This window comes from Nesoenas mayeri, assembly GCF_963082525.1.
Source record: "Nesoenas mayeri genome assembly, chromosome: 32".
NCBI classification, from domain to species: Eukaryota; Metazoa; Chordata; class Aves; order Columbiformes; family Columbidae; genus Nesoenas; species Nesoenas mayeri.
The window spans coordinates 52,793-75,461 of NC_137570.1; the positions used below are offsets into that span (position 1 = coordinate 52,793).

Here is a 22,669-nt window from a genome sequence, read left to right on the forward strand (position 1 = left end):
GGGGACAACGGGGTCTATGGGGACAATGGGGACAAGAGGGACAACGGGGACAAGAGGGACAACAGGGACAAGAGGGACAACAGGGACAAGAGGGACAACGGGGTCTATGGGGACAATGGGGACAAGAGGGACAATGGGGACAACAGGGACAACAGGGTCTATGGGGACAAGAGGGACAATGGGGACAACGGGGTCTATGGGGACAATGGGGACAAGAGGGACAACGGGGACAAGAGGGACAACAGGGACAAGAGGGACAACAGGGACAAGAGGGACAACGGGGTCTATGGGGACAATGGGGACAAGAGGGACAATGGGGACAACAGGGACAACAGGGTCTATGGGGACAAGAGGGACAATGGGGACAATGGGGACAATGAGGACAAAAGGGACAATGGGGACCACAGGGACAACAGGGTCTATGGGGACAATGGGGACAACGGGGACAACAGGGTCTATGGGGACAATGGGGACAACGGGGACAACAAGGACAAAAGGGACAATGGGGACAACGGGGACAATGGGGACAACGGGGTCTATGGGGACAAGAGGGACAATGGGGACAACGGGGTCTATGGGGACAAGAGAGACAATGGGGACAATGGGGACAATGGGGACAACGGGGACAATGGGGTCTATGGGGACAAGAGGGACAATGGGGACAACGGGGACAATGGGGACAATGGGGACAAGAGGAACAATGGAGACAAGAGGGACAATGGGGTCTATGGGGACAATGGGGACAACGGGCACAACAGGGACAATGGGGACAATGGGGTCTATGGGACAACAGGGACAAGAGGGACAAGGGGTCTATGGGGACACTGGGGACATGGGGACACTTGTGTCACTCACCCTGGGTGGTGGTCTCGCCATTGGTGCCGGCCAGGGGCACCACCCCCTTGTCCACCTGGGGGAGGGGACACGTCACCATTGTCACCATTGTCACCATTGTCACCATTGTCACCACCGTCACCATTGTCACCAGCCCCAGGTCCCCTCCATGGCCCCCAATGGCACCGTGTCCCCAACATCACCGTGTCCCCAGCGTCACCATCAAGGTGACGATGCCCTTGATGTGCTCACACCCCCACGATGTCCCCAAGGTGTCCCCAAGGTGTCCCCATGGTGTCCCCAACTCAACCCCACCAAGGCCACCCCAAGAACCCCCTTAGATGTGGCTCCTCCATTGACACCATTGACCCAAACCCAACCAACACCCCAATGTCCCCAAACCCCCAATGTCCCCATGATGTCCCCACAATGTCCCCATGATGTCCCCAAGGTGTCCCCAACTCAACCTGACCAAGGTCACCCCAAGAACCCCCTTAGATGTGGCTCCTCCATTGACACCATTGACCCAAACCCAACCAACACCCCAATGTCCCCAGACCCCCAATGTCCCCATGATGTCCCCATGATGTCCCCAATGTGTCCCCAAGGTGTCCCCAAGGTGTCCCCACCAAGGCCACCCCAAGAACCCCCTTAGATGCGGCTCCTCCATTGACACCATTGACCCAAACCCAACCAACACCCCAATGTCCCCAAACCCCCAATGTCCCCATGATGTCCCCACAATGTCCCCAATGTGTCCCCAATGTGTCCCCAAGGTGTCCCCAACTCAACCCCACCAAGGCCACCCCAAGAACCCCCTTAGATGTGGCTCCTCCATTGACCCAAACCCAACAACGCCCCAATGTCCCCAAACCCCCAATGTCCCCAAACCCCCAATGTCCCCACAATGTCCCCATGATGTCCCCAAGGTGTCCCCAACTCAACCTGACCAAGGTCACCCCAAGAACCCCCTTAGATGTGGCTCCTCCATTGACACCATTGACCCAAACCCAACCAACACCCCAATGTCCCCAGACCCCCAATGTCCCCATGATGTCCCCATGATGTCCCCAATGTGTCCCCAAGGTGTCCCCAAGGTGTCCCCACCAAGGCCACCCCAAGAACCCCCTTAGATGCGGCTCCTCCATTGACACCATTGACCCAAACCCAACCAACACCCCAATGTCCCCAAACCCCCAATGTCCCCATGATGTCCCCAATGTGTCCCCAAGGTGTCCCCAAGGTGTCCCCAACTCAACCCCACCAAGGCCACCCCATGAACCCCCTTAGATGCGGCTCCTCCATTGACACCATTGACCCAAACCCAACCAACACCCCAATGTCCCCAAACCCCCAATGTCCCCACAAGTGACCCACAGAGCCCCATAAGTGACACATAGAGACCCATAAGTGACACACAGAGACCCATAAGTCACACACAGAGACCAATAAGTGACCCACAGTGCCACATAGACCATAAGTGGCCATAAGTGCAACATAGAGACCCATGAGTGACCCATAGTGCCCCATAAGTGACCCATAGAGACCCATAAGTGCCACATAAAGACCCATAAGTGACCCATAAGTCACACATAGAGACCCATGAGTGCCACATAGAGAACCATGAGTGACCCACAGAGACCCATAAGTGACCTACTGAGACCCATAAGTGACCCACAGTGCCCCATAAGTGACCCATAAGTACCACATAGAGACACATGAGAGACCCACAGAGACCCATGAGTGACTCATAGTGCCCCATAACTGACCCACAGAGCCCCATAAGTGCCACATAGACACCCATGAGTGACCCATAGTGCCCCATAAGTCACCCACAGAGACCCATAAGTCACCCATAAGTACCACAGAGACCCATAAGTACCATATAGAGACCCATGAGTGACCCACAGAGACCCATGAGTGACCCATAGTGCTCCATAAGTGCCCCATAGTGCCCCATAAGTGGCCCATAGAGCCCCATAAGTGGCCCATAGAGCCCCATAAAGACCCATAACTGACCTACAGTGCTCCATAAGTGACCCATAAGTGACCCATAGAGACCCATGAGTGCCCCATAGAGACCCATAGTGCCTCATAAGTCACACATAGAGACCCATAAGTCACCCACAGAGACCTATGAGTCACACATAGAGACCCATGAGTGACCCATAGAGACCCATGAGTGACCCATAGTGCCCCATAAGTGATCCACAGACACCCATAAGTGACCCATAAGTGACCCATAGTGCCCCATGAGTGACCCATAGTGCTCCATAAGTGACCCATAATCACACATAGAGACCCATAAGTGACCCAGAGAGACCCATAAGTGCCACATAGAGCCCCATGAGTGCCACATAGAGACCCATAAGTGACCCACAGAGACCCATAAGTGACCCATAAGTGCCCCACACACACCCACAAGTGCCCCACGAGTGCCACACAGACCCCCATAACTCACACATAGAGCCCCATGAGTGCACATAGAGCCCCATAAGTGACCCATAGTGCCCCATAAGTGACCCACAAGTGACCCACAAGTGACCCACAAGTCACACAGAGACCCATGAGTGACCCATAGTGCCCCATAAGTCACACATAGAGCCCCATAAGTGACCCATAAGTGCCCCATAAGTGTGACATAAAGACCCATGAGTGCCACATAGAGACCTATAGGTCACACATAGAGCCCCATGAGTGCCACATAGAGACCCATAAGTGACCCATAGTGCCCCATAAGTGACCCACAGACACCCATAAGTGACCCATAAGTGACCCATAGTGCCCCATAAGTGCCCCATAGAGACCCATGAGTGCCACACAGAGACCTATAAGTCACACATAGTGCCCCATGAGTGACCCATAGTGCCCCATAAGTGCCCCATAGTGCCCCATGAGTGCCACATAGAGACCCACGCGTGCCACATAGAGACCTATAAGTCACACATAATGCCCCATGAGTGACCCATAGTGACCCATAATCACACATAGAGACCCATAAGTGACCCATAGAGACCCATAAGTGGCCCATAAGTGACCCATAGTGCTCCATAAGTGCCCCATAGTGCCCCATAAGTGCCCCATAGTGCCCCATAAGTGACCCACAGTGCCCCATAGTGCCCCATAATCACACATAGAGACCCATGAGTGACCCATAGAGACCCATGAGTGACCCATAGAGACCCATAAGTGCCCCATAGCGCCCCATAGTCCCCCCATAGAGACCCATGAGTGCCACACACAGACCTACAAGTCACACATAATGCCCCATGAGTGCCCCATAGTGACCCATAATCACACATAGAGACCCATAAGTGACCCATAAGTGACCCATAAGTGACCCATAAGTGACCCATAAGTGCCCCATAGACACCCATAAGTGACCCATAGAGACCCATGAGTGCCACACAGAGACCTATAAGTCACACATAGTGCCCCATGAGTGACTCATAGTGACCCATAAGTGACCCACAGAGCCCCATAAGTGCCCCATAGAGACCCATAAGTGCCCCATAGAGACCCATGAGTGCCACAGAGAGACCTATAAGTCACACATAGTGCCCCATAAGTGACCCATAATCACATATAGAGACCCATAAGTGACCCATAAGTGACCCATAAGTGACCCATAGACACCCATAAGTGACCCATAGTGCTCCATAAGTGACCCATAGTGCCCCATAAGTCACACATAAGTGACACATAGACCCATAAGTAACACATAGAGACCCATAAGTGACCCATAATCACACATAGTGACCCATAAGTGACCCATAGTGACCCATAAGTGACCCATAAGTGCCTCATAGAGACCCACGAGTGCCACATAGAGACCTATAAGTCACACATAGTGCCCCATGAGTGACCCATAGTGACCCATAAGTGACCCATAGTGCCCCATAAGTGCCCCATAGAGACCCATGAGTGCCACATAGAGACCTATAAGTCACACATAATGCCCCATGAGTGACCCATAGTGACCCATAATCACACCTAGAGACCCATAAGTGACCCATAAGTGACCCATAAGTGACCCATAAGTGCCCCACAGACACCCATAAGTGACCCATAAGTGGCCCACAGACACCCATAAGTGATCCATAGTGCCCCATAAGTGCCCCATAGAGACCCATGAGTGCCACATAGAGACCTATAAGTCACACATAATGCCCTATGAGTGACCCATAGTGACCCATAATCACACATAGAGACCCATAAGTGACCCATAAGTGACCCATAATCACACATAGAGACCCATAAGTGACCCATAGTGACCCATAACTGACCCATAGTGACCCATAAGTGCCCCACAGACACCCGTAAGTGACCCATAAGTGGCCCACAGACACCCATAAGTGACCCATAGTGCCCCATAAGTGCCCCATAGTGCCCCATAGAGACCCATGAGTGCCACACAGAGACCTATAAGTCACACATAGTGCCCCATGAGTGACCCATAGTGCCCTATAAGTCACACATAGTGCCCCATAAGTCACACATAGAGCCCCATAAGTGACCCATAGTGCCCCATAAGTCACACATAGAGACCCATAAGTGACCCATAGAGACCCATAAGTGACCCACAGAGACCCATAAGTGACCCATAGACACCCATAAGTGACCCATAGTGCCCCATAAGTGACCCACAGAGACCCATGAGTGCCCCATAGAGACCCATAAGTGACCCATAGTGACCCATAAGTGACCCATAGAGACCCATAAGTGACCCATAGAGACCCATAAATGGCCCACAGACACCCATAAGTGTCCCATAGAGACCCATAAGTGACCCATAGAGACCCATAAGTGACCCACAGACCCATAAGTGACCCATAGACACCCATAAGTGACCCATAGTGCTCCATAAGTGACCCATAGTGCCCCATAAGTGACTCATAGTGCCCCATAAGTGACCCACAGACACCTATAAGTGCCCCATAGAGACCCATGAGTGACCCATAGTGCTCCATAAGTGACCCATAGTGCCCCATAAGTGCCCCACAGACACCCATAAGTGCCCCATAGAGACCCATGAGTGACCCATAGTGCTCCATAAGTGACCCATAGTGCCCCATAAGTGACCCACAGACACCCATAAGTGCCCCATAGAGACCCATGAGTGACCCATAGTGCTCCATAAGTGACCCATAGTGCCCTATAAGTGACCCATAGTGCCCCATAAGTGACCCACAGTGACCCATAAGTGCCTCATAGTGCCCCATAAGTGCCCCATAAGTGACCCATAGTGCCCCATAAGTGACCCACAGAGATCCATGAGTGCCCCATAGAGACCCATGAGTGCCCCATAGAGACCCATAAGTGACCCATAGAGACCCATAAATGACCCATAAGTGACCCATAGAGACCCATAAGTGCCCCATAGAGACCCATAAGTGACCCATAGAGACCCATAAGTGCCTCACAGACACCCATAAGTGCCCCACAGACACCCATAAGTGCCCCATAGAGACCCATGAGTGACCCATAGTGCTCCATAAGTGACCCATAGTGCCCCATAAGTGCCCCACAGACACCCATAAGTGCCCCATAGAGACCCATGAGTGACCCATAGTGCTCCATAAGTGACCCATAGTGCCCCATAAGTGACCCATAGTGCCCCATAAGTGACCCACAGTGACCCATAAGTGACCCACAGTGCTCCATAAGTGCCTCATAGTGCCCCATAAGTGCCCCATAGTGCCCCATAAGTGACCCATAGTGCCCCATAAGTACCCCACAGACACCCATGAGTGCCACCCAGAGACCTATAAGTCACACATAGTGCCCCATAAGTCACACCCAGAGACCCCCCCCCAGCGCCCCATAGCGCGCCCCATAGCGTCCCACCTTGATGCCCACCAGGCCGCCCTTGGCGCGGATGACCTGCGGGAAGGGGCGCCCGTCGTCCGCCTTCTGGTAGAGCGTCTCGTGGAAGAGGATGACGCCGCCGATGCAGGGATCCACCCGCGCGTCCGCCGTGAACAGCAGCTGCCGGTACCAGCGCCGGTTCTCCTCCGTGTTCTCCGCGCCCACCGAGCTCAGCCGCTTGGCGATGCTGCCTGCGGGGGCCCAACACCAGTTAGAACCAGTTAGAACCAGTAAGAGGCAGTTGGAACTGCTTAGAGCTACTTAGAACCACTCAGAACCAGGAGGATGCACTTAGGACCAATAGGAAGCACTTAGGACCAATAGGAAGCACTTAGGACCACTTAGAACCAAGAGGAACCAAGAAGAACCAAGAGGAACCACTTAGGACCAAGAGGAACCAAGAGGAACCACTTAGGACCAATAAGAACCAAGAGGAACCAAGAGGAACCAAGAGGAACCAAGAGGAACCAGTTGGAACAAGGAGGAACCAATAGGAACCACTTAGGACCAATAGGAATGACTTAGGACCAATAGGAAGCACTTAGGACCAGTTAGAACTGCTTAGGACCAGGAGGAACCAATAGGAACCACTTAGAACCAAGAGGAACCACTTAGAACCAGGAGGAACCACTTAGAACCAGGAGGAACCACTTAGAACCAGGAGGAACCAATAGGAACCAATAGGAACCACTTAGGACCAATAGGAACCACTTAGGACCAGGAGGAACCACTTAGGACCAGGAGGAATCAAGAGGAACCAAGAGGCACCAAGAGGAACCAATAGGAAGCACTTAGGACCAATAGGAACCACTTAGGACCAATAAGAACCAAGAGGAACCAAGAGGAACCAATAGGAACCACTTAGGACCAATAGGAAGCACTTAGGACCAAGAGGAAGCACTTAGGACCAAGAGGAACCAAGAGGAACCAAGAAGAACCAAGAGGAACCAAGAGGAACCAAGAGGAACCAAGAGGAACCACTTAGGACCAGGAGGAACCAATAGGAACCACTTAGGACCAGGAGGAACCAGTTGGAATCAATAGGAACCAATCAGAACCACTTGGAACCAATAGGAACCACTTAGAACCAACAGGAACCAATAGGAACCACTTAGGACCAGGAGGAACCACTTAGGACCAGGAGGAACCACTTAGGACCAGGAGGAACCAATAGGAACCACTTAGAACCAATAGGAACCGCTTAGGACCAATAGGAACCGCTTAGGACCAATAGGAACCGCTTAGGACCAGGAGGAACCAATACAAACCACTTAGGACCAGGAGGAACCAATAGGAAGCGCTTAGAACCAATAGGAAGCACTTAGGACCAATAGGAACCAGTTGGAACCGCTTAGAGCTACTTAGAAGCAGCTGGAAGCGCTTAGAACCAGGAGGAAGGACTTAGAACCAGGAGGAAGGACTTAGAACCAGGAGGAAGGACTTAGAAGCAGGAGGAAGCAATAGGAACCACTTAGGACCAATAGGAACCCGTTGGAACCGCTTACAACTACTTAGAACCAGCTGGAAGCACTTAGAACCAGGAGGAAGCAATAGGAACCACTTAGGAACAATAGGAACTGCTTAGGATCAATAGGAACCACTTAGGACCAGGAGGGACCAAGAGGAACCACTTGGAACCAGGAGGAACGACTTAGGACCAATAGGAAGCACTTAGGACCAGGAGGAACAACTTAGGACCACTTAGAACCAAGAGGAACCAAGAAGAACCAAGAGGAACCACTTAGGACCAAGAGGAACCAAGAGGAACCACTTAGGACCAATAAGAACCAAGAGGAACCAAGAGGAACCAAGAGGAACCAAGAGGAACCAAGAGGAACCAGTTGGAACAAGGAGGAACCAATAGGAACCACTTAGGACCAATAGGAATGACTTAGGACCAATAGGAAGCACTTAGAACCAGGAGGAAGGACTTAGAACCAGGAGGAACCAATAGGAACCACTTAGAACCAATAGGAACCACTTAGAACCAGGAGGAACCACTTAGAACCAGGAGGAACCAATAGGAACCAATAGGAACCACTTAGGACCAATAGGAAGCACTTAGGACCAAGAGGAACCAAGAGGAACCAAGAGGAACCAAGAGGAACCAAGAGGAACCAAGAGGAACCAAGAGGAACCAAGAGGAACCAAGAGGAACCACTTAGGACCAGGAGGAACCAATAGGAACCACTTAGGACCAGGAGGAACCACTTAGGACCAGGAGGAACCACTTAGGACCACGAGGAACCAATAGGAACCGCTTAGGACCAATAGGAACCGCTTAGGACCAATAGGAACCGCTTAGGACCAGGAGGAACCAGTTGGAACCAATAGGAACCAATTAGAACCAAGAGGAACCAATAGGAACCACTTAGGACCAGGAGGGACCAATAGGAACCACTTAGGACCAGGAGGGACCAATAGGAACCACTTAGGAACAAGAGCAACCAATAGGAACCACTTAGGACCAATAGGACCAGGAGGAAGCACTTAGGACCAGGAGGAACCAATAGGAACCACTTAGAACCAATAGGAGCCAATACAAACCAGGAGAAATCAGTTGGAATCAATAGGAACCAATTAGAACCAAGAGGAACCAATAGGAACCACTTAGGACCGATAGGAACCACTTAGGACCAGGAGGAACCAATAGGAACCACTTAGGACCAGGAGGAACCAATAGGAACCACTTAGGACCAGGAGGAACCAGTTGGAATCAATAGCAACCAATTAGAACCACTTGGAACCAATAGGAACCACTTAGAACCAATAGGAACCACTTAGGACCAGGAGGAACCAATAGGAACCACTTAGAACCAAGAGGAACCACTTAGAACCAGGAGGAACCAATAGGAACCAATAGGAACCACTTAGGACCAATAGGAACTGCTTAGGATCAATAGGAACCACTTAGGACCAGGAGGCACCAGTTGGAACCACTTAGGACCAGGTGGAACCAATAGGAACCACTTAGAACCAGGACGGACCAATAGGAACCGCTTAGGACCAGGAGGGACCAATAGGAACTGCTTAGGACCAGGAGGGACCAATAGGAACTGCTTAGGACCAGGAGGGACCAGTTGGAATCAATAGGAACCAATTAGAATGAGGAGGAACCACTTAGAACCAGGAGGAAGCAATAGGAACCACTTAGGACCAGGAGGGACCAGTTGGAACCAATAGGAACCAATAGGACCAGGACAAAGCACTTAGGACCAGGAGGGACCAATAGGAACCACTTAGGACCAGGAGCAACCAATAGGAACCACTTAGGACCAGGAGGGACCAGTTGGAACCAATAGGAACCAATAGGACCAGGACAAAGCACTTAGGACCAGGAGGGACCAATAGGAACCACTTAGGACCAGGAGCAACCAATAGGAACCACTTAGGACCAGGAGGGACCAGTTGGAACCAATAGGAACCAATAGGACCAGGACAAAGCACTTAGGACCAGGAGGGACCAATAGGAACCACTTAGGACCAGGAGCAACCAATAGGAACCACTTAGGACCAGGAGGAACCACTTAGGACCAGGAGGAACCAATAGGAAGCGCTTAGGACCAATACGAAGCACTTAGGACCAATAGGAAGCGCTTAGGACCAATAGGAAGCGCTTAGGACCAGGAGGGACTAATAGGAACCGCTTAGGACCAGGAGGGACCAGGAGGAACCAGTTGGAATCAACAGGAACCAACTAGAACCGAGAGGAACCAATAGGAACCACTTAGAACCAATAGGAACCGCTTAGGACCAGGAGGAACCAATAGGAACCACTTAGGACCAAGAGCAACCAATAGGAACCACTTAGGACCAGGAGGAACCAATAGGAAGCGCTTAGGACCAATAGGAACCAGTTGGAACCGCTTAGAGCTACTTAGAACCAGGTGGAAGCACTTAGAACCAGGAGGAAGGACTTAGAACCAGGAGGAAGCAATAGGAACCACTTAGGACCAATAGGAACCACTTAGGACCAATAGGAACCAGGAGGAACCAATAGGAACCAGAAGGAACCAGAAGGAACCACTTAGAACCAATAGGAACGAATAGGAACAGCTTAGGACCAGGAGGAACCACTTAGGACGAGGAGGAACTGCTTAGGACAACTTAGGACCAATAGGAACCGCTTAGGACCAGGAGGGACCAATAGGAACCACTTAGGACCAGGAGCGACCACTTAGAACCAATAGGAACCAATAGGAACCAGGAGGAACCAATAGGAACCAATAGGAACCACTTAGGACCAATAGGAAGCACTTAGGACCAAGAGGAATCAGTTGGAACCGCTTAGAGCTACTTAGAAGCAGCTGGAAGCGCTTAGAACCAGGAGGAAGGACTTAGAACCAGGAGGAAGGACTTAGAAGCAGGAGGAAGCAATAGGAACCACTTAGGACCAATAGGAACCCGTTGGAACCGCTTACAACTACTTAGAACCAGCTGGAAGCACTTAGAACCAGGAGGAAGCAATAGGAACCACTTAGGAACAATAGGAACTGCTTAGGATCAATAGGAACCACTTAGGACCAGGAGGGACCAAGAGGAACCACTTGGAACCAGGAGGAACGACTTAGGACCAATAGGAAGCACTTAGGACCAATAGGAAGCACTTAGGACCAATAGGAAGCACTTAGGACCAGGAGGAACAACTTAGGACCACTTAGAACCAAGAGGAACCAAAAAGAACCAATAGGAACCACTTAGGACCAAGAGGAACCAAGAGGAACCACTTAGGACCAATAAGAACCAAGAGGAACCAAGAGGAACCAAGAGGAACCAAGAGGAACCAAGAGGAACCAAGAGGAACCAAGAGGAACCAAGAGGAACCAAGAGGAACCAATAGGAACCACTTAGGACCAATAGGAATGACTTAGGACCAATAGGAAGCACTTAGAACCAGGAGGAAGGACTTAGAACCAGGAGGAAGGACTTAGAACCAGGAGGAACCAATAGGAACCACTTAGAACCAATAGGAACCACGTAGGACCAGGAGGAACCAGTTGGAACCAATAGGAACCAATTAGAACCAAGAGGAACCAATAGGAACCACTTAGGACCAGGAGGGACCAATAGGAACCACTTAGGACCAGGAGGGACCAATAGGAACCACTTAGGACCAAGAGCAACCAATAGGAACCACTTAGAACCAATAGGACCAGGAGGAAGCACTTAGGACCAGGAGGAACCAATAGGAACCACTTAGGACCAGGAGGAACCAATAGGAACCACTTAGAACCAATAGGAGCCAATACAAACCAGGAGAAATCAGTTGGAATCAATAGGAACCAATTAGAACCAAGAGGAACCAATAGGAACCACTTAGGACCGATAGGAACCACTTAGGACCGATAGGAACCAGGTGGAACCACTTAGGACCAGGAGGAACCAATAGGAACCACTTAGGACCAGGAGGAACCAGTTGGAATCAATAGCAACCAATTAGAACCACTTGGAACCAATAGGAACCACTTAGAACCAATAGGAACCACTTAGGACCAGGAGGAACCAATAGGAACCACTTAGAACCAAGAGGAACCACTTAGAACCAGGAGGAACCAATAGGAACCAATAGGAACCACTTAGGACCAATAGGAACTGCTTAGGATCAATAGGAACCACTTAGGACCAGGAGGCACCAGTTGGAACCACTTAGGACCAGGTGGAACCAATAGGAACCACTTAGAACCAATAGGAACCACTTAGAACCAGGAGGGACCAATAGGAACCGCTTAGGACCAGGAGGGACCAATAGGAACTGCTTAGGACCAGGAGGGACCAATAGGAACTGCTTAGGACCAGGAGGGACCAGTTGGAATCAATAGGAACCAATTAGAACGAGGAGGAACCACTTAGAACCAGGAGGAAGCAATAGGAACCACTTAGGACCAGGAGGGACCAGTTGGAACCAATAGGAACCAATAGGACCAGGACAAAGCACTTAGGACCAGGAGGGACCAATAGGAACCACTTAGGACCAGGAGCAACCAATAGGAACCACTTAGGACCAGGAGGAACCACTTAGGACCAGGAGGAACCAATAGGAAGCGCTTAGGACCAATACGAAGCACTTAGGACCAATAGGAAGCGCTTAGGACCAGGAGGGACTAATAGGAACCGCTTAGGACCAGGAGGGACCAGGAGGAACCAGTTGGAATCAACAGGAACCAACTAGAACCGAGAGGAACCAATAGGAACCACTTAGAACCAATAGGAACCGCTTAGGACCAGGAGGAACCAATAGGAACCACTTAGGACCAAGAGCAACCAATAGGAACCACTTAGGACCAGGAGGAACCAATAGGAAGCGCTTAGGACCAATAGGAACCAGTTGGAACCGCTTAGAGCTACTTAGAACCAGGTGGAAGCACTTAGAACCAGGAGGAAGGACTTATAACCAGGAGGAAGCAATAGGAACCACTTAGGACCAATAGGAACCACTTAGGACCAATAGGAACCAGGAGGAACCAATAGGAACCAGAAGGAACCAGAAGGAACCAGAAGGAACCAGAAGGAACCACTTAGAACCAATAGGAACAAATAGGAACAGCTTAGGACCAGGAGGAACCACTTAGGACGAGGAGGAACTGCTTAGGACAACTTAGGACCAATAGGAACCGCTTAGGACCAGGAGGGACCAATAGGAACCACTTAGGACCAGGAGCGACCAGTTGGAACCACTTAGGACCAGGAGCGACCACTTAGGACCAGGAGGAAGCACTTAGGACCAGGAGGAAGCACTTAGGACCAGGAGGAAGCAATAGGAACCAGTTAGAACCAATAGGAACCAGTTGGAACCGCTTGGAACCACTTAGAACCAGTTGGAGCCACTTAGGACCAGCTGGAACCACTTAGGACCAGCTGGAACCACTTAGGACCAGCTGGAACCGCTCAGAGCCAATAGGAACCACTTAGAACTACTTAGAACCGCTTAGAACCAGCTGGAAGCGCTTAGGACCAAGAGGAAGCGCTTAGGACCAAGAGGAAGCACTTAGGACCAAGAGGAACCAATAGGAACCACTTAGGACCAATAGGAACCAATAGGAACCACTTAGAACCAATAGGAACCACTTAGAACCAGGAGGGACCAATAGGAACCACTTAGAACCAATAGGAACCACTTAGAACCAATAGGAACCAGTTGGAACCGCTTACAACTACTTAGAACCAGCTGGAAGCACTTAGAACCAGGAGGAAGCAATAGGAACCACTTAGAACCAATAGGAACCAGGAGGAACCTGGAGGGACCACTTAGGACCAGGAGGAACCAATAGGAACCGCTTAGGACCAGGAGGAACCACTTAGGACCAAGAGGAACCAATAGGAACCACTTAGGACCAATAGGAACCAATAGGAACCACTTAGAACCAATAGGAACCACTTAGGACCAGGAGGAACCAGTTGGAACCACTTAGGACCGATAGGAACCACTTAGGACGGATAGGAACCACTTAGGACCAGGAGGAACCAATAGGAACCACTTAGGACCAGGAGGAACCACTTAGGACCAGGAGGAACCAGTTGGAACCACTTAGGACCGATAGGAACCACTTAGGACCGATAGGAACCACTTAGGAACCACTTAGGACCAGGAGGAACCACTTAGGACCACTTAGGACCGATAGGAACCACTTAGGACCGATAGGAACCACTTAGGACCAGGAGGAACCAATAGGAACCACTTAGGACCAGGAGGAACCACTTAGGACCAGGAGGAACCAATAGGAACCACTTAGGACCGATGGGAACCACTTAGGACCAGGAGGAACCACTTAGGACCAGGAGGAACCACTTAGGACCAGGAGGGACCAGTTGGAACCACTTAAAACCACTAGGAACCACTTAGGACCAATAGGAACCAATAGGAACCGCTTAAGACCAGGAGGGACCACTTAGAACCACAAGGGACCAATAGGAACCGCTTAGGACCAGGAGGGACCAGTTGGAACCACTTAGAACCAGTTGGAACCAATAGGAACCACTTAGGACCAAGAGGACCCACTTAGGACCAAGAGGACCCACTTAGGACCAAGAGGACCCACTTAGGACCAGAAGGAACCAATAGGAACCACTTAGAACCAGGAGAAACCAATAGGAACCACTTAGGACCAGCAGGAACCAATAGGAAGCACTTAGGACCAGTTAGAACCAGTTGGAACCACTTAGGACCAGGAGGAACCAATAGGAACCACTTAAAACCAGTATAAACCAGTAAGCACCACTGGGCTCCTGGGGATGCCCCTGAGGGTCCCAGTAGCTCCCAGTGCAGCCCCAGGAGGTCTCGGGGTCCCCCTGGTGTCCCCAGATCCCTCACAATGGTTCCTGCACCCATCCCAGTATAAACCAGTATAAACCAGTATAAGCCAGTATAAACCAGTAACCACCACTGGGCTCCTGGGGATGCCCCTGCGGGTCCCAGTAGCTCCCAGTGCAGCCCCAGGAGGTCTCGGGGTCCCCCTGGTGTCCCCAGATCCCTCACAATGGTTCCTGCACCCATCCCAGTATAAACCAGTATAAACCAGTTCATCCCAGTATAAACCAGTAACCACCATTGAGCTCCTGAGGATGGCTCTGAGGGGTGCCAGTAGCTCCCAGTGCCTCCCAGTGTGTCCCAATACGCTCCCAGTGCTTCTTCATCCTCTCCCAGTAGCTCCCAGTCTGTCCCAGTTTATCCCAGTGCCACCCCAGTCTGTCCCAGTCTGTCCCAGTCTCACCCCAGTCTGTCCCAGTTTATCCCAGTCTCTTCCCAGTCCTTCCCAGTCCATCCCAGTTTGTCCCAGTGTCATCCCAGTATATCCCAGTCACACCAGTAAACTCATCGGCGGCCAGGATGCCACCCCAGTCCCTCCTAGTCCATCCCAGTGCCTCCCAGTCTATCCCAGTGCCCTCCCAGTTGGTCCCAGTGCTCACCAGTGGACTCACCAGTAGCCACGATGCCCTTGCTGGGAGCCAACCCAGTATCTCCCAGTCCCTCCCAGTGCCATCCCAGCCTATCCCAGTCCATCCCAGTGCCACCCCAGTCCCTCCCAGTCCATCTCAGTGCCATCCCAGTATATCCCAGTGCCATCCCAGTATATCCCAGTGCCATCCCAGTGCTGACCGGTGGACTCATCGGCGGCCAGGATGCCCTTGCCGGGGGCCACCCCAGTCCCTCCCAGTACCATCCCAGTGCCACCCCAGTGCCTCCCAGTCCATCCCAGTCTATCCCAGTGCCCTCCCAGTATATCCCAGTCCCTCCCAGCACTCACCAGTGGACTCATCAGCGGCCAGGATGCCCTTGCCGGGGGCCACCCCAGTCCCTCCCAGTCCCTCCCAGTGCCATCCCAGTCCATCCCAGTCAATCCCAGTCTACCCCAGTCTATCCCAGTGCCATCCCAGTCCCTCCCAGTGCCCTCTCAGTGCCATTCCAGTCTATCCCAGTCTACCCCAGTCCAACCCAGTCCGTCCCAGTGCCCTCCCAGTATATCCCAGTCTATCCCAGTCCATCCCAGCACTCACTGGTGGACTCACTGGTGGCCAGGATGCCCTTGTCAGGGGCCACCCCAGTGCCTCCCAGTCCCTCCCAGTCCCTCCCAGTCCCATTCCAGTCTATCCCAGTCCCTCCCAGTGCCATCCTAGTCCCATTCCAGTCTATCCCAGTCCCTCCCAGTGCCATCCCAGTGCCCTCCCAGTCCATCCCAGTGCCATCCCAGTCCATCCCAGTCCCTCCCAGTGCCATCCCAGTCCCTCCCAGTCCATCCCAGTGCCTCCCCAGTGCCCTTCCAGTCTATCCCAGTCCATCCCAGTGCCTCCCCAGTGCCATCCCAGCATATCCCAGTCCCTCCCAGTCTATCCCAGTCCCTCCCAGTACTCACCAGTGGACTCACTGGTGGCCAGGATGCCCTTGTCGGGGGCCACCCCAGTGCCTCCCAGTCTATCCCAGTCTATCCCAGTGCCACCCCAGTCCATCCCAGTCCATCCCAGTGCCACCCCACTGCCCTCCCAGTGCCATCCCAGTCCCTCCCAGCCCATCTCAGTCTATCCTAGTCCATCCCAGTCTACCCCAGTGCCATCCCAGTCTATCCCAGTCCATCCCAGTCCATCCCAGTCCATCCCAGTGCCATCCCAGTGCCATCCCAGTCTAACCCAGTATATCCCAGTGCCTCCCAGTGCTCACCAGTGGACTCATCGGTGGCCAGGATGCCCTTGCTGGGGGCCACCCCAGTCCCTCCCAGTCCACTCCAGTCCCTCCCAGTCTACCCCAGTCCCTCCCAGTCTATTCCAGTGCCATCCCAGTACATTCCAGTCCCTCCCAGTCCATCCCAGTGCCATTCCAGTCATTCCCAGTCTACCCCAGTCTATCCCAGTCCCTCACAGTCTATTCCAGTGCCATCCCAGTCTATTCCGGTCCCTCCCAGTCCATGCCAGTATATCCCAGTCCCTCCCAGTCTATCCCAGTCCCTCCCAGCACTCACTGGTGGACTCACCGGCAGCCAGGATACCCTTGCTGGGGGCCACCCCAGTCCCTCCCAGTCTATCCCAGTCCATCCCAGTGCCATCCCAGTATAACCCAGTGCCCCCCAGTCCTCTCCCAGTCCATCCCAGTGCCTCCCAGTCCCCTCTCAGCCCATCCCAGTCCCTCCCAGTCCCATTCTAGTCTATCCCAGTCCCTCCCAGTGCCATCCCAGTGCCTCCCAGTATATCCCAGTCCATCCCAGTGCCATCCCAGTGCTCACCAGTGGACTCATCGGTGGCCAGGATGCCCTTGCCGGGGGCCACCCCAGTCCCTCCCAGTGCCACCCCAGTCCATCCCAGTCCCTCCCAGCCCATCCCAGTCCCTCCCAATCCCATCCCAGTCCCCTCCCAGTATATCCCAGTCCCTCCCAGTCCATCCCAGTGCTGACCAGTGGACTCATCGGCGGCCAGGATGCCCTTGCCGGGGGCCACGATGCGCTGGGCGATGGTGGCCAGCTCCTGCTTCTGCTCGGGGGTCAGCGCGGGCACCGGCGGCGTCATGGCGGCGGCTGCGGGAACAGGGGCTCAGTCACGGACCCAGGCGTCCGGGAGGGACCCAGGCGTCCGGGGGGGACCCAGGCGTCCGGGGGGGACCCATGCGTCCGGGGGACCCGGGAGTGCGAGGGGGACCCAGGCGTGCGGAGGGGACCCGGGAGCGCGGGGGGGACCCGGGAGCGCGGGGGGGACCCGGGAGCGCGGGGACCCAGGCGTCCGGGGGGGACCCAGGCGTCCGGGGGGGACCCAGGCGTCCGGGGGATCCGGGAGTGCGGGAAGGACCTAGGGGAGTGGGAGGGACCCGGGAGTGCGGGAGGGACCCAGGCATCCTTGGGGGAACCCAGGAGTTCTGGGGGGGACCCAGAAGTGCGGGGGGGACCCAGGTGTCCGGGGGGGACCCAGGCGTGCGGGGGGGACCCAGGCGTGCGGGGGGGGAGACTCAGGAGTCCTTGGGGGGACCCAGGAGTTCTGGGGGACCCAGGCGTGCGGGGGGGACCCACATGTCTAAGGGACCCAGGAGTGCAGGGGGGACCCAGGAGTCCTTGGGGGGACCCAGGAGTCCGGGGGGGACCCAGGAGTCCGGGGACCCGGGAGTGCAGGAGGGACCCAGGGGAGTGGGAGGGGACCCAGGAGTGCGGGGGGGGGACCCAGGAGTGCGGGGGGGGGACCCAGGAGTGCGGGGACCCGGGAGTGCGGGGGGGACCCGGGAGTGCGGGGGGGGGGGACCCGGGAGTTCTGGGGGACCCAGGCGTCCGGGGACCCAGAAGTGCGGGGGGGACCCAGGTGTCCGGGGAACCCAGGAGTGCGGGAGGGACCTGGGAGTCCTTGGGGGGACCCAGAAGTTCTGGGGGGACACCCAGAAGTGCAGGAGGGACCCAGGTGTCCGAGGGGGGACCCACATGTCCAAGGGACCCAGAAGTGTGGGGGGGACCCGGGAGTCCTTGGGGGGGGACCCGGGAGTCCGGGGACCCAGGAGTGCGGGGGGGACCCAGGAGTGCAGGAGGGAGGACCCAGGAGTGCTGGGGGGGACCCACATGTCCAGGGGACCCAGGAGTGCGGGAGGGACCCAGGCGTCCGGGGGACCCAGGAGTGCGGGAGGGACCCAGGCGGCCGGGGGACCCAGGAGTCCTTGGGGGGGACCCAGGAGTTCTGGGGGACCCACATGTCTAGGGGACCCAGGAGTGCGGGAGGGACCCAGGAGTTCGGGAGGGGTCACAAAGGGTCGACAGGGACCCAGGAGTTCAGGAGGGACCCAGGAGTGCCCCAAGAGACCTAGGAGTGCCCCAAAGGACCCAGGAGTTTGGGGGGGACCCAGGAGTGCCCCAAAGGACCCAGGAGTTCGGGGGGGGACCCAGGAGTTCGGGGGGGGACCCAGGAGTTCGGGGGGGGACCCAGGAGTTCTGAGGGGGGACCCACATGTCCAGGGGACCCAGGAGTGCGGGAGGGACCCAGGAGTGCGGGGAGGGACCCAGGAGTGCGGGGAGGGACCCAGGAGTGCGGGAAGGGACCCAGGCGTCCGGCTGTTCCCCCCCCCCCCCCCCCAAGGGCGTTTGAAGGGCAGGAGCAGGGACCCAGGCGTCCGGGCAGCCGCCCCTCCCCCTCCCCCCCCACATGTCCCCCCAAATCTGCCCCTTTCACCCCCAAATCTGCCCCTTTTCCCCCTAAACCTGCACTTTTCAACCCAAATTACCCCTTTTCACCCCTAAATTCGCCTCTTTTTACCCAAATCTGCCCTTTTCACCCCAAAACCCGCCCCCAACCCCCCAAATCTGCGCCTTTTCCCCCCAAATCTGCGCCTTCCCCCCCCACATTTGCCACTTTTCACCCCAAATTTGCCCCTTTTCACCCCAAATCCGCCTCCAAACCCCCAAATCTCCCCCTTTTTACCTCAAATCTGCCCTTTTTTACCCCAAATCCGCCGATTTCACCCCAAAATCCGCTCCTCCCCCCCACCTGCTCGTAGCGTGCGGGCCGGGGGCGGGGCGACGGCGTTGTGACGTCATTACGTCCCCCCCCAGCGATGCGCGGCTCTTAAAGGGGCAACAGCCGCAGCGTCCCGGCCCTTAAAGGGGCAACGGCCGCTGAGTCACTGTGGGGCCCACGCGGGGGTCGGGGCGCCCCATGGGGGGGATTTTGGGGTGTCAGGGGGGGTTGAGGAGCCATGGGGGGTCCCAATGGGCTAAAAGGGGGACCCAGGAGTTCGGGAGGGACCCAGGAGTGCGGGGAGGTGACCCCGCAAGGCGAAAAGGACCCAGGAGTGCGGGAAGGGACCCAGGAGTTCGGGAGGGGACCCAGGAGTGCGGGAAAGGGAACCTGCAATGCGGGAGGGACCCAGGCGTCCGGGAAAGGGACCCAGGAGTGGGGGGGGACCCTGCAATGCGGAAGGGACCCAGGAGTTCGGGAAGGGACCCAGGAGTTCGGGAAGGGACCCAGGAGTTCTGGGGGACCCAGGAGTGCGGGAAAGGGACCCAGGAGTGTGGGGGGGACCCTGCAATGCGGAATGGACCCAGGAGTTCGGGAGGGACCCAGGAGTTCTGGGGGACCCAGGAGTTCTGGGGGACCCAGGAGTGCGGGAAAGGGACCCAGGAGTTCGGGAGGGGACCCCCCTGGACCCCTATATGGGTCCCCAGAGTCCATGAACCTTCTCCTGGTCCCACATCTCAAGGGGGACCCAGGAGTCCGGGGGTTGGTATTGGGGTGCGGGGGGGGGTCCCCCCAACTCACCTTGTAGTGACCGGGCGGCGCTGGGGGTGCCAGGGGTTCCCATTATATAGGGGTTCGGGGGGGGGCCCCCCCTTTCCTGACCTTCTCCGGTGACCTCCGCCCTTTCCCGCCGCCCAAAATAACCCCCCCCGCCCCTCCCCCCCCCCCCCAGGAGGGACCCAGGCGTCCGGGGAACCCAGGCATCCAGGGACCCAGGAGTTCTGGGGGACCCAGGAGTGCGGGGGGGGACCCAGGAGTTCTGGGGGACCCACATGTCCAGGGGACCCAGGAGTGCGGGGGGGGACCCAGGAGTCCTTGGGGGGACCCACATGTCCAGGGGACCCAGGAGTTCGGGGAGGGGACCCAGGAGTCCTTGGGGGGACCCACATGTCCAGGGGACCCAGGAGTTCGGGGAGGGGACCCAGGAGTTCTGGGGGCGACCCAGGAGTCCTTGGGGGGACCCACATGTCCAGGGGACCCAGGAGGAGTTCGGGGAGGGGACCCAGGAGTTCGGGGGAAGGGACCCAGGAGTGCGGGAGGGACCCAGGAGTCCTTGGGGCGACCCACATGTCCAGGGGACCCAGGAGTTCTGGGGGGGACCCAGGCGTCCCCAATATTTGGAGACCTCCCCCCTTGTACCCCCCATATTTGGGGGATCCTCCAATTCTGGGGCTTCCCCCCCCCACCCCCCCATTGGGCACCCAATGGATCTGTGGGCGGGGCTTAGGGGGGCGGGGCTTAATGATGGACAGGGCAGGGTTGCACACTCACCCCTATTCAATAACTATCATTAACATTTAACTACTTAAACCTCATTAATACTTAATTAAGTGCGTAATAAAACGGGCGGTTTGTTGTATATTCAGCGGCCGTATGATAACAAGCTCCGCCCACCTCATTAATATTAACGCAGCCGGCCCCGCCCCGCGGTCGCCACGGCAACGCAGGAGCGGCTTCCTATTGGCCGGCAGCGTGGAGGCCACGCCCCTCGCCACGCCGCCCCGCTCTACCCGGCAACGCTGCCGCTCCGGCCGTTCCTATTGGCTGCGCGGCGGCCAATGAGAAAGCGCGGCGGCGCGCCTGCGCGGTGCTCGCCCGTTGCCGTGGCGACGCGCGGCCTGAGGGCGGGCGGGAGGCGGTGCGTATGTTAATGTATGTAAATCGATGCAAATGAGCGCGGGGGCGGGGCCTGCTGGACAGACATGAGCTCCGCAGTGACGGGAGAGGCCGGTGAGCTGGGAAATTATGCAAATGAAGGGGGGCGGGGACTGGGAGGAGGGGGCGGGGCCTGAGGAGGGCGGGGGAGCGCCGGTCGCCTGGGGCCCCGCCCATTCCGAAGCCCCGCCCACCCGCCTGGCCCCGCCCTATCACAAGCCACACCCCCTTAGGCCCCGCTTCTCAGGCGGTGCTGCCCCCAGTTCAAGCCCCACCCCCTTATGACCCCGCCCCCCCCATGGCCCCGCCCCCCAACCATTGAACCCCTCGGCTTGGTGCTGACCCACCTCAAGTCCCGCCCCCTTTGTTTCCCGCCCTTTTAGGCCCCGCCCCCCGTGCCCCCCCCGGGCAGCACAGTCCCTATCACAAGCCCCGCCCCCTTTAGACCCCTTTTAAGCCCCGCCCCTTTTAGTCCCCGCCCCTTTACGTCCCACCCCCCCCGGCGGTGCCATCGCCAGCTCAACCCCGCCCCCTTTTAAGCCCCGCCCCTTTTAGTCCCCACCCCTTTCCCTCCCTCCCCCCGTGCTGCACTCTCCCCACCTCAAACCCCGCCCCTTTCAAGCCCCGCCCCCTTTAGTCCCCGCCCCTTTCCCTCCCTCCCCCCGTGCTGCACTCTCCCCACCTCAAACTCCGCCCCCTTTAAGCTGCGCCCCTTTTAGTCCCCGCCCCTTTCTCTCCCTCCCCCCGCGCTGCACTCTCCCCACTTCAACCCCGCCCCCTTTAAGCCCCGCCCCTTTAGTCCCCGCCCCTTTCCCGCCCCCCAGGCGGTGCACTCCCCACCTCATCCCCGCCCCTTTGAAGCCCCGCCCCCCTGACGGCACCATCGCCACCTCAACCCCGCCCCTTTATGCCCCGCCCCCTTTAATCTCCGCCCCTTTCTCTCCCTCCCCCTGTGCTGCACTCTCCCCACCTCAAACCCCGCCCCTTTGAAGCCCCGCCCCCTTTAGTCCCCGCCCCTTTCTCTCCCTCCCCCCAGGCAGCGCTCTCCCCACTTCATCCCCGCCCCCTTTAAGCCCCGCTCCTTTGAAGCCCCGCCCCCGTGCTGCACTCTCCCCACCTCAAACCC

The 22,669-nt window shown here is 56.1% G+C and overlaps 1 protein-coding gene across 5 annotated transcripts in view; it reads right to left on the reverse strand.

The window, feature by feature from the left end:
- ALDOA (aldolase, fructose-bisphosphate A) overlaps nucleotides 1-20,516 on the reverse strand; it is a 33,353-nt gene extending 12,837 nt beyond the window's left edge. Inside the window, exons 1-4 of one of the 5 annotated variants that reach the window (XM_080361464.1) lie at nucleotides 20,410-20,516; nucleotides 17,580-17,699; nucleotides 6,682-6,893; nucleotides 856-910 (exon numbers count right to left, since the gene is read on the reverse strand). In XM_080361464.1, coding sequence (XP_080217590.1) covers nucleotides 856-910; nucleotides 6,682-6,893; nucleotides 17,580-17,699; nucleotides 20,410-20,452 — 430 coding nt within the window. In that variant the 5' untranslated portion in view covers nucleotides 20,453-20,516. Of the gene's footprint in view, nucleotides 1-855; nucleotides 911-6,681; nucleotides 6,894-17,579; nucleotides 17,700-19,531; nucleotides 19,538-19,572; nucleotides 19,676-20,409 lie in introns of those variants that run through there. The other 4 variants (XM_080361466.1, XM_080361465.1, XM_080361467.1 and 1 more) reach the window with 4 other exon arrangements.
- Nucleotides 20,517-22,669: the final 2,153 nt, after the last annotated feature.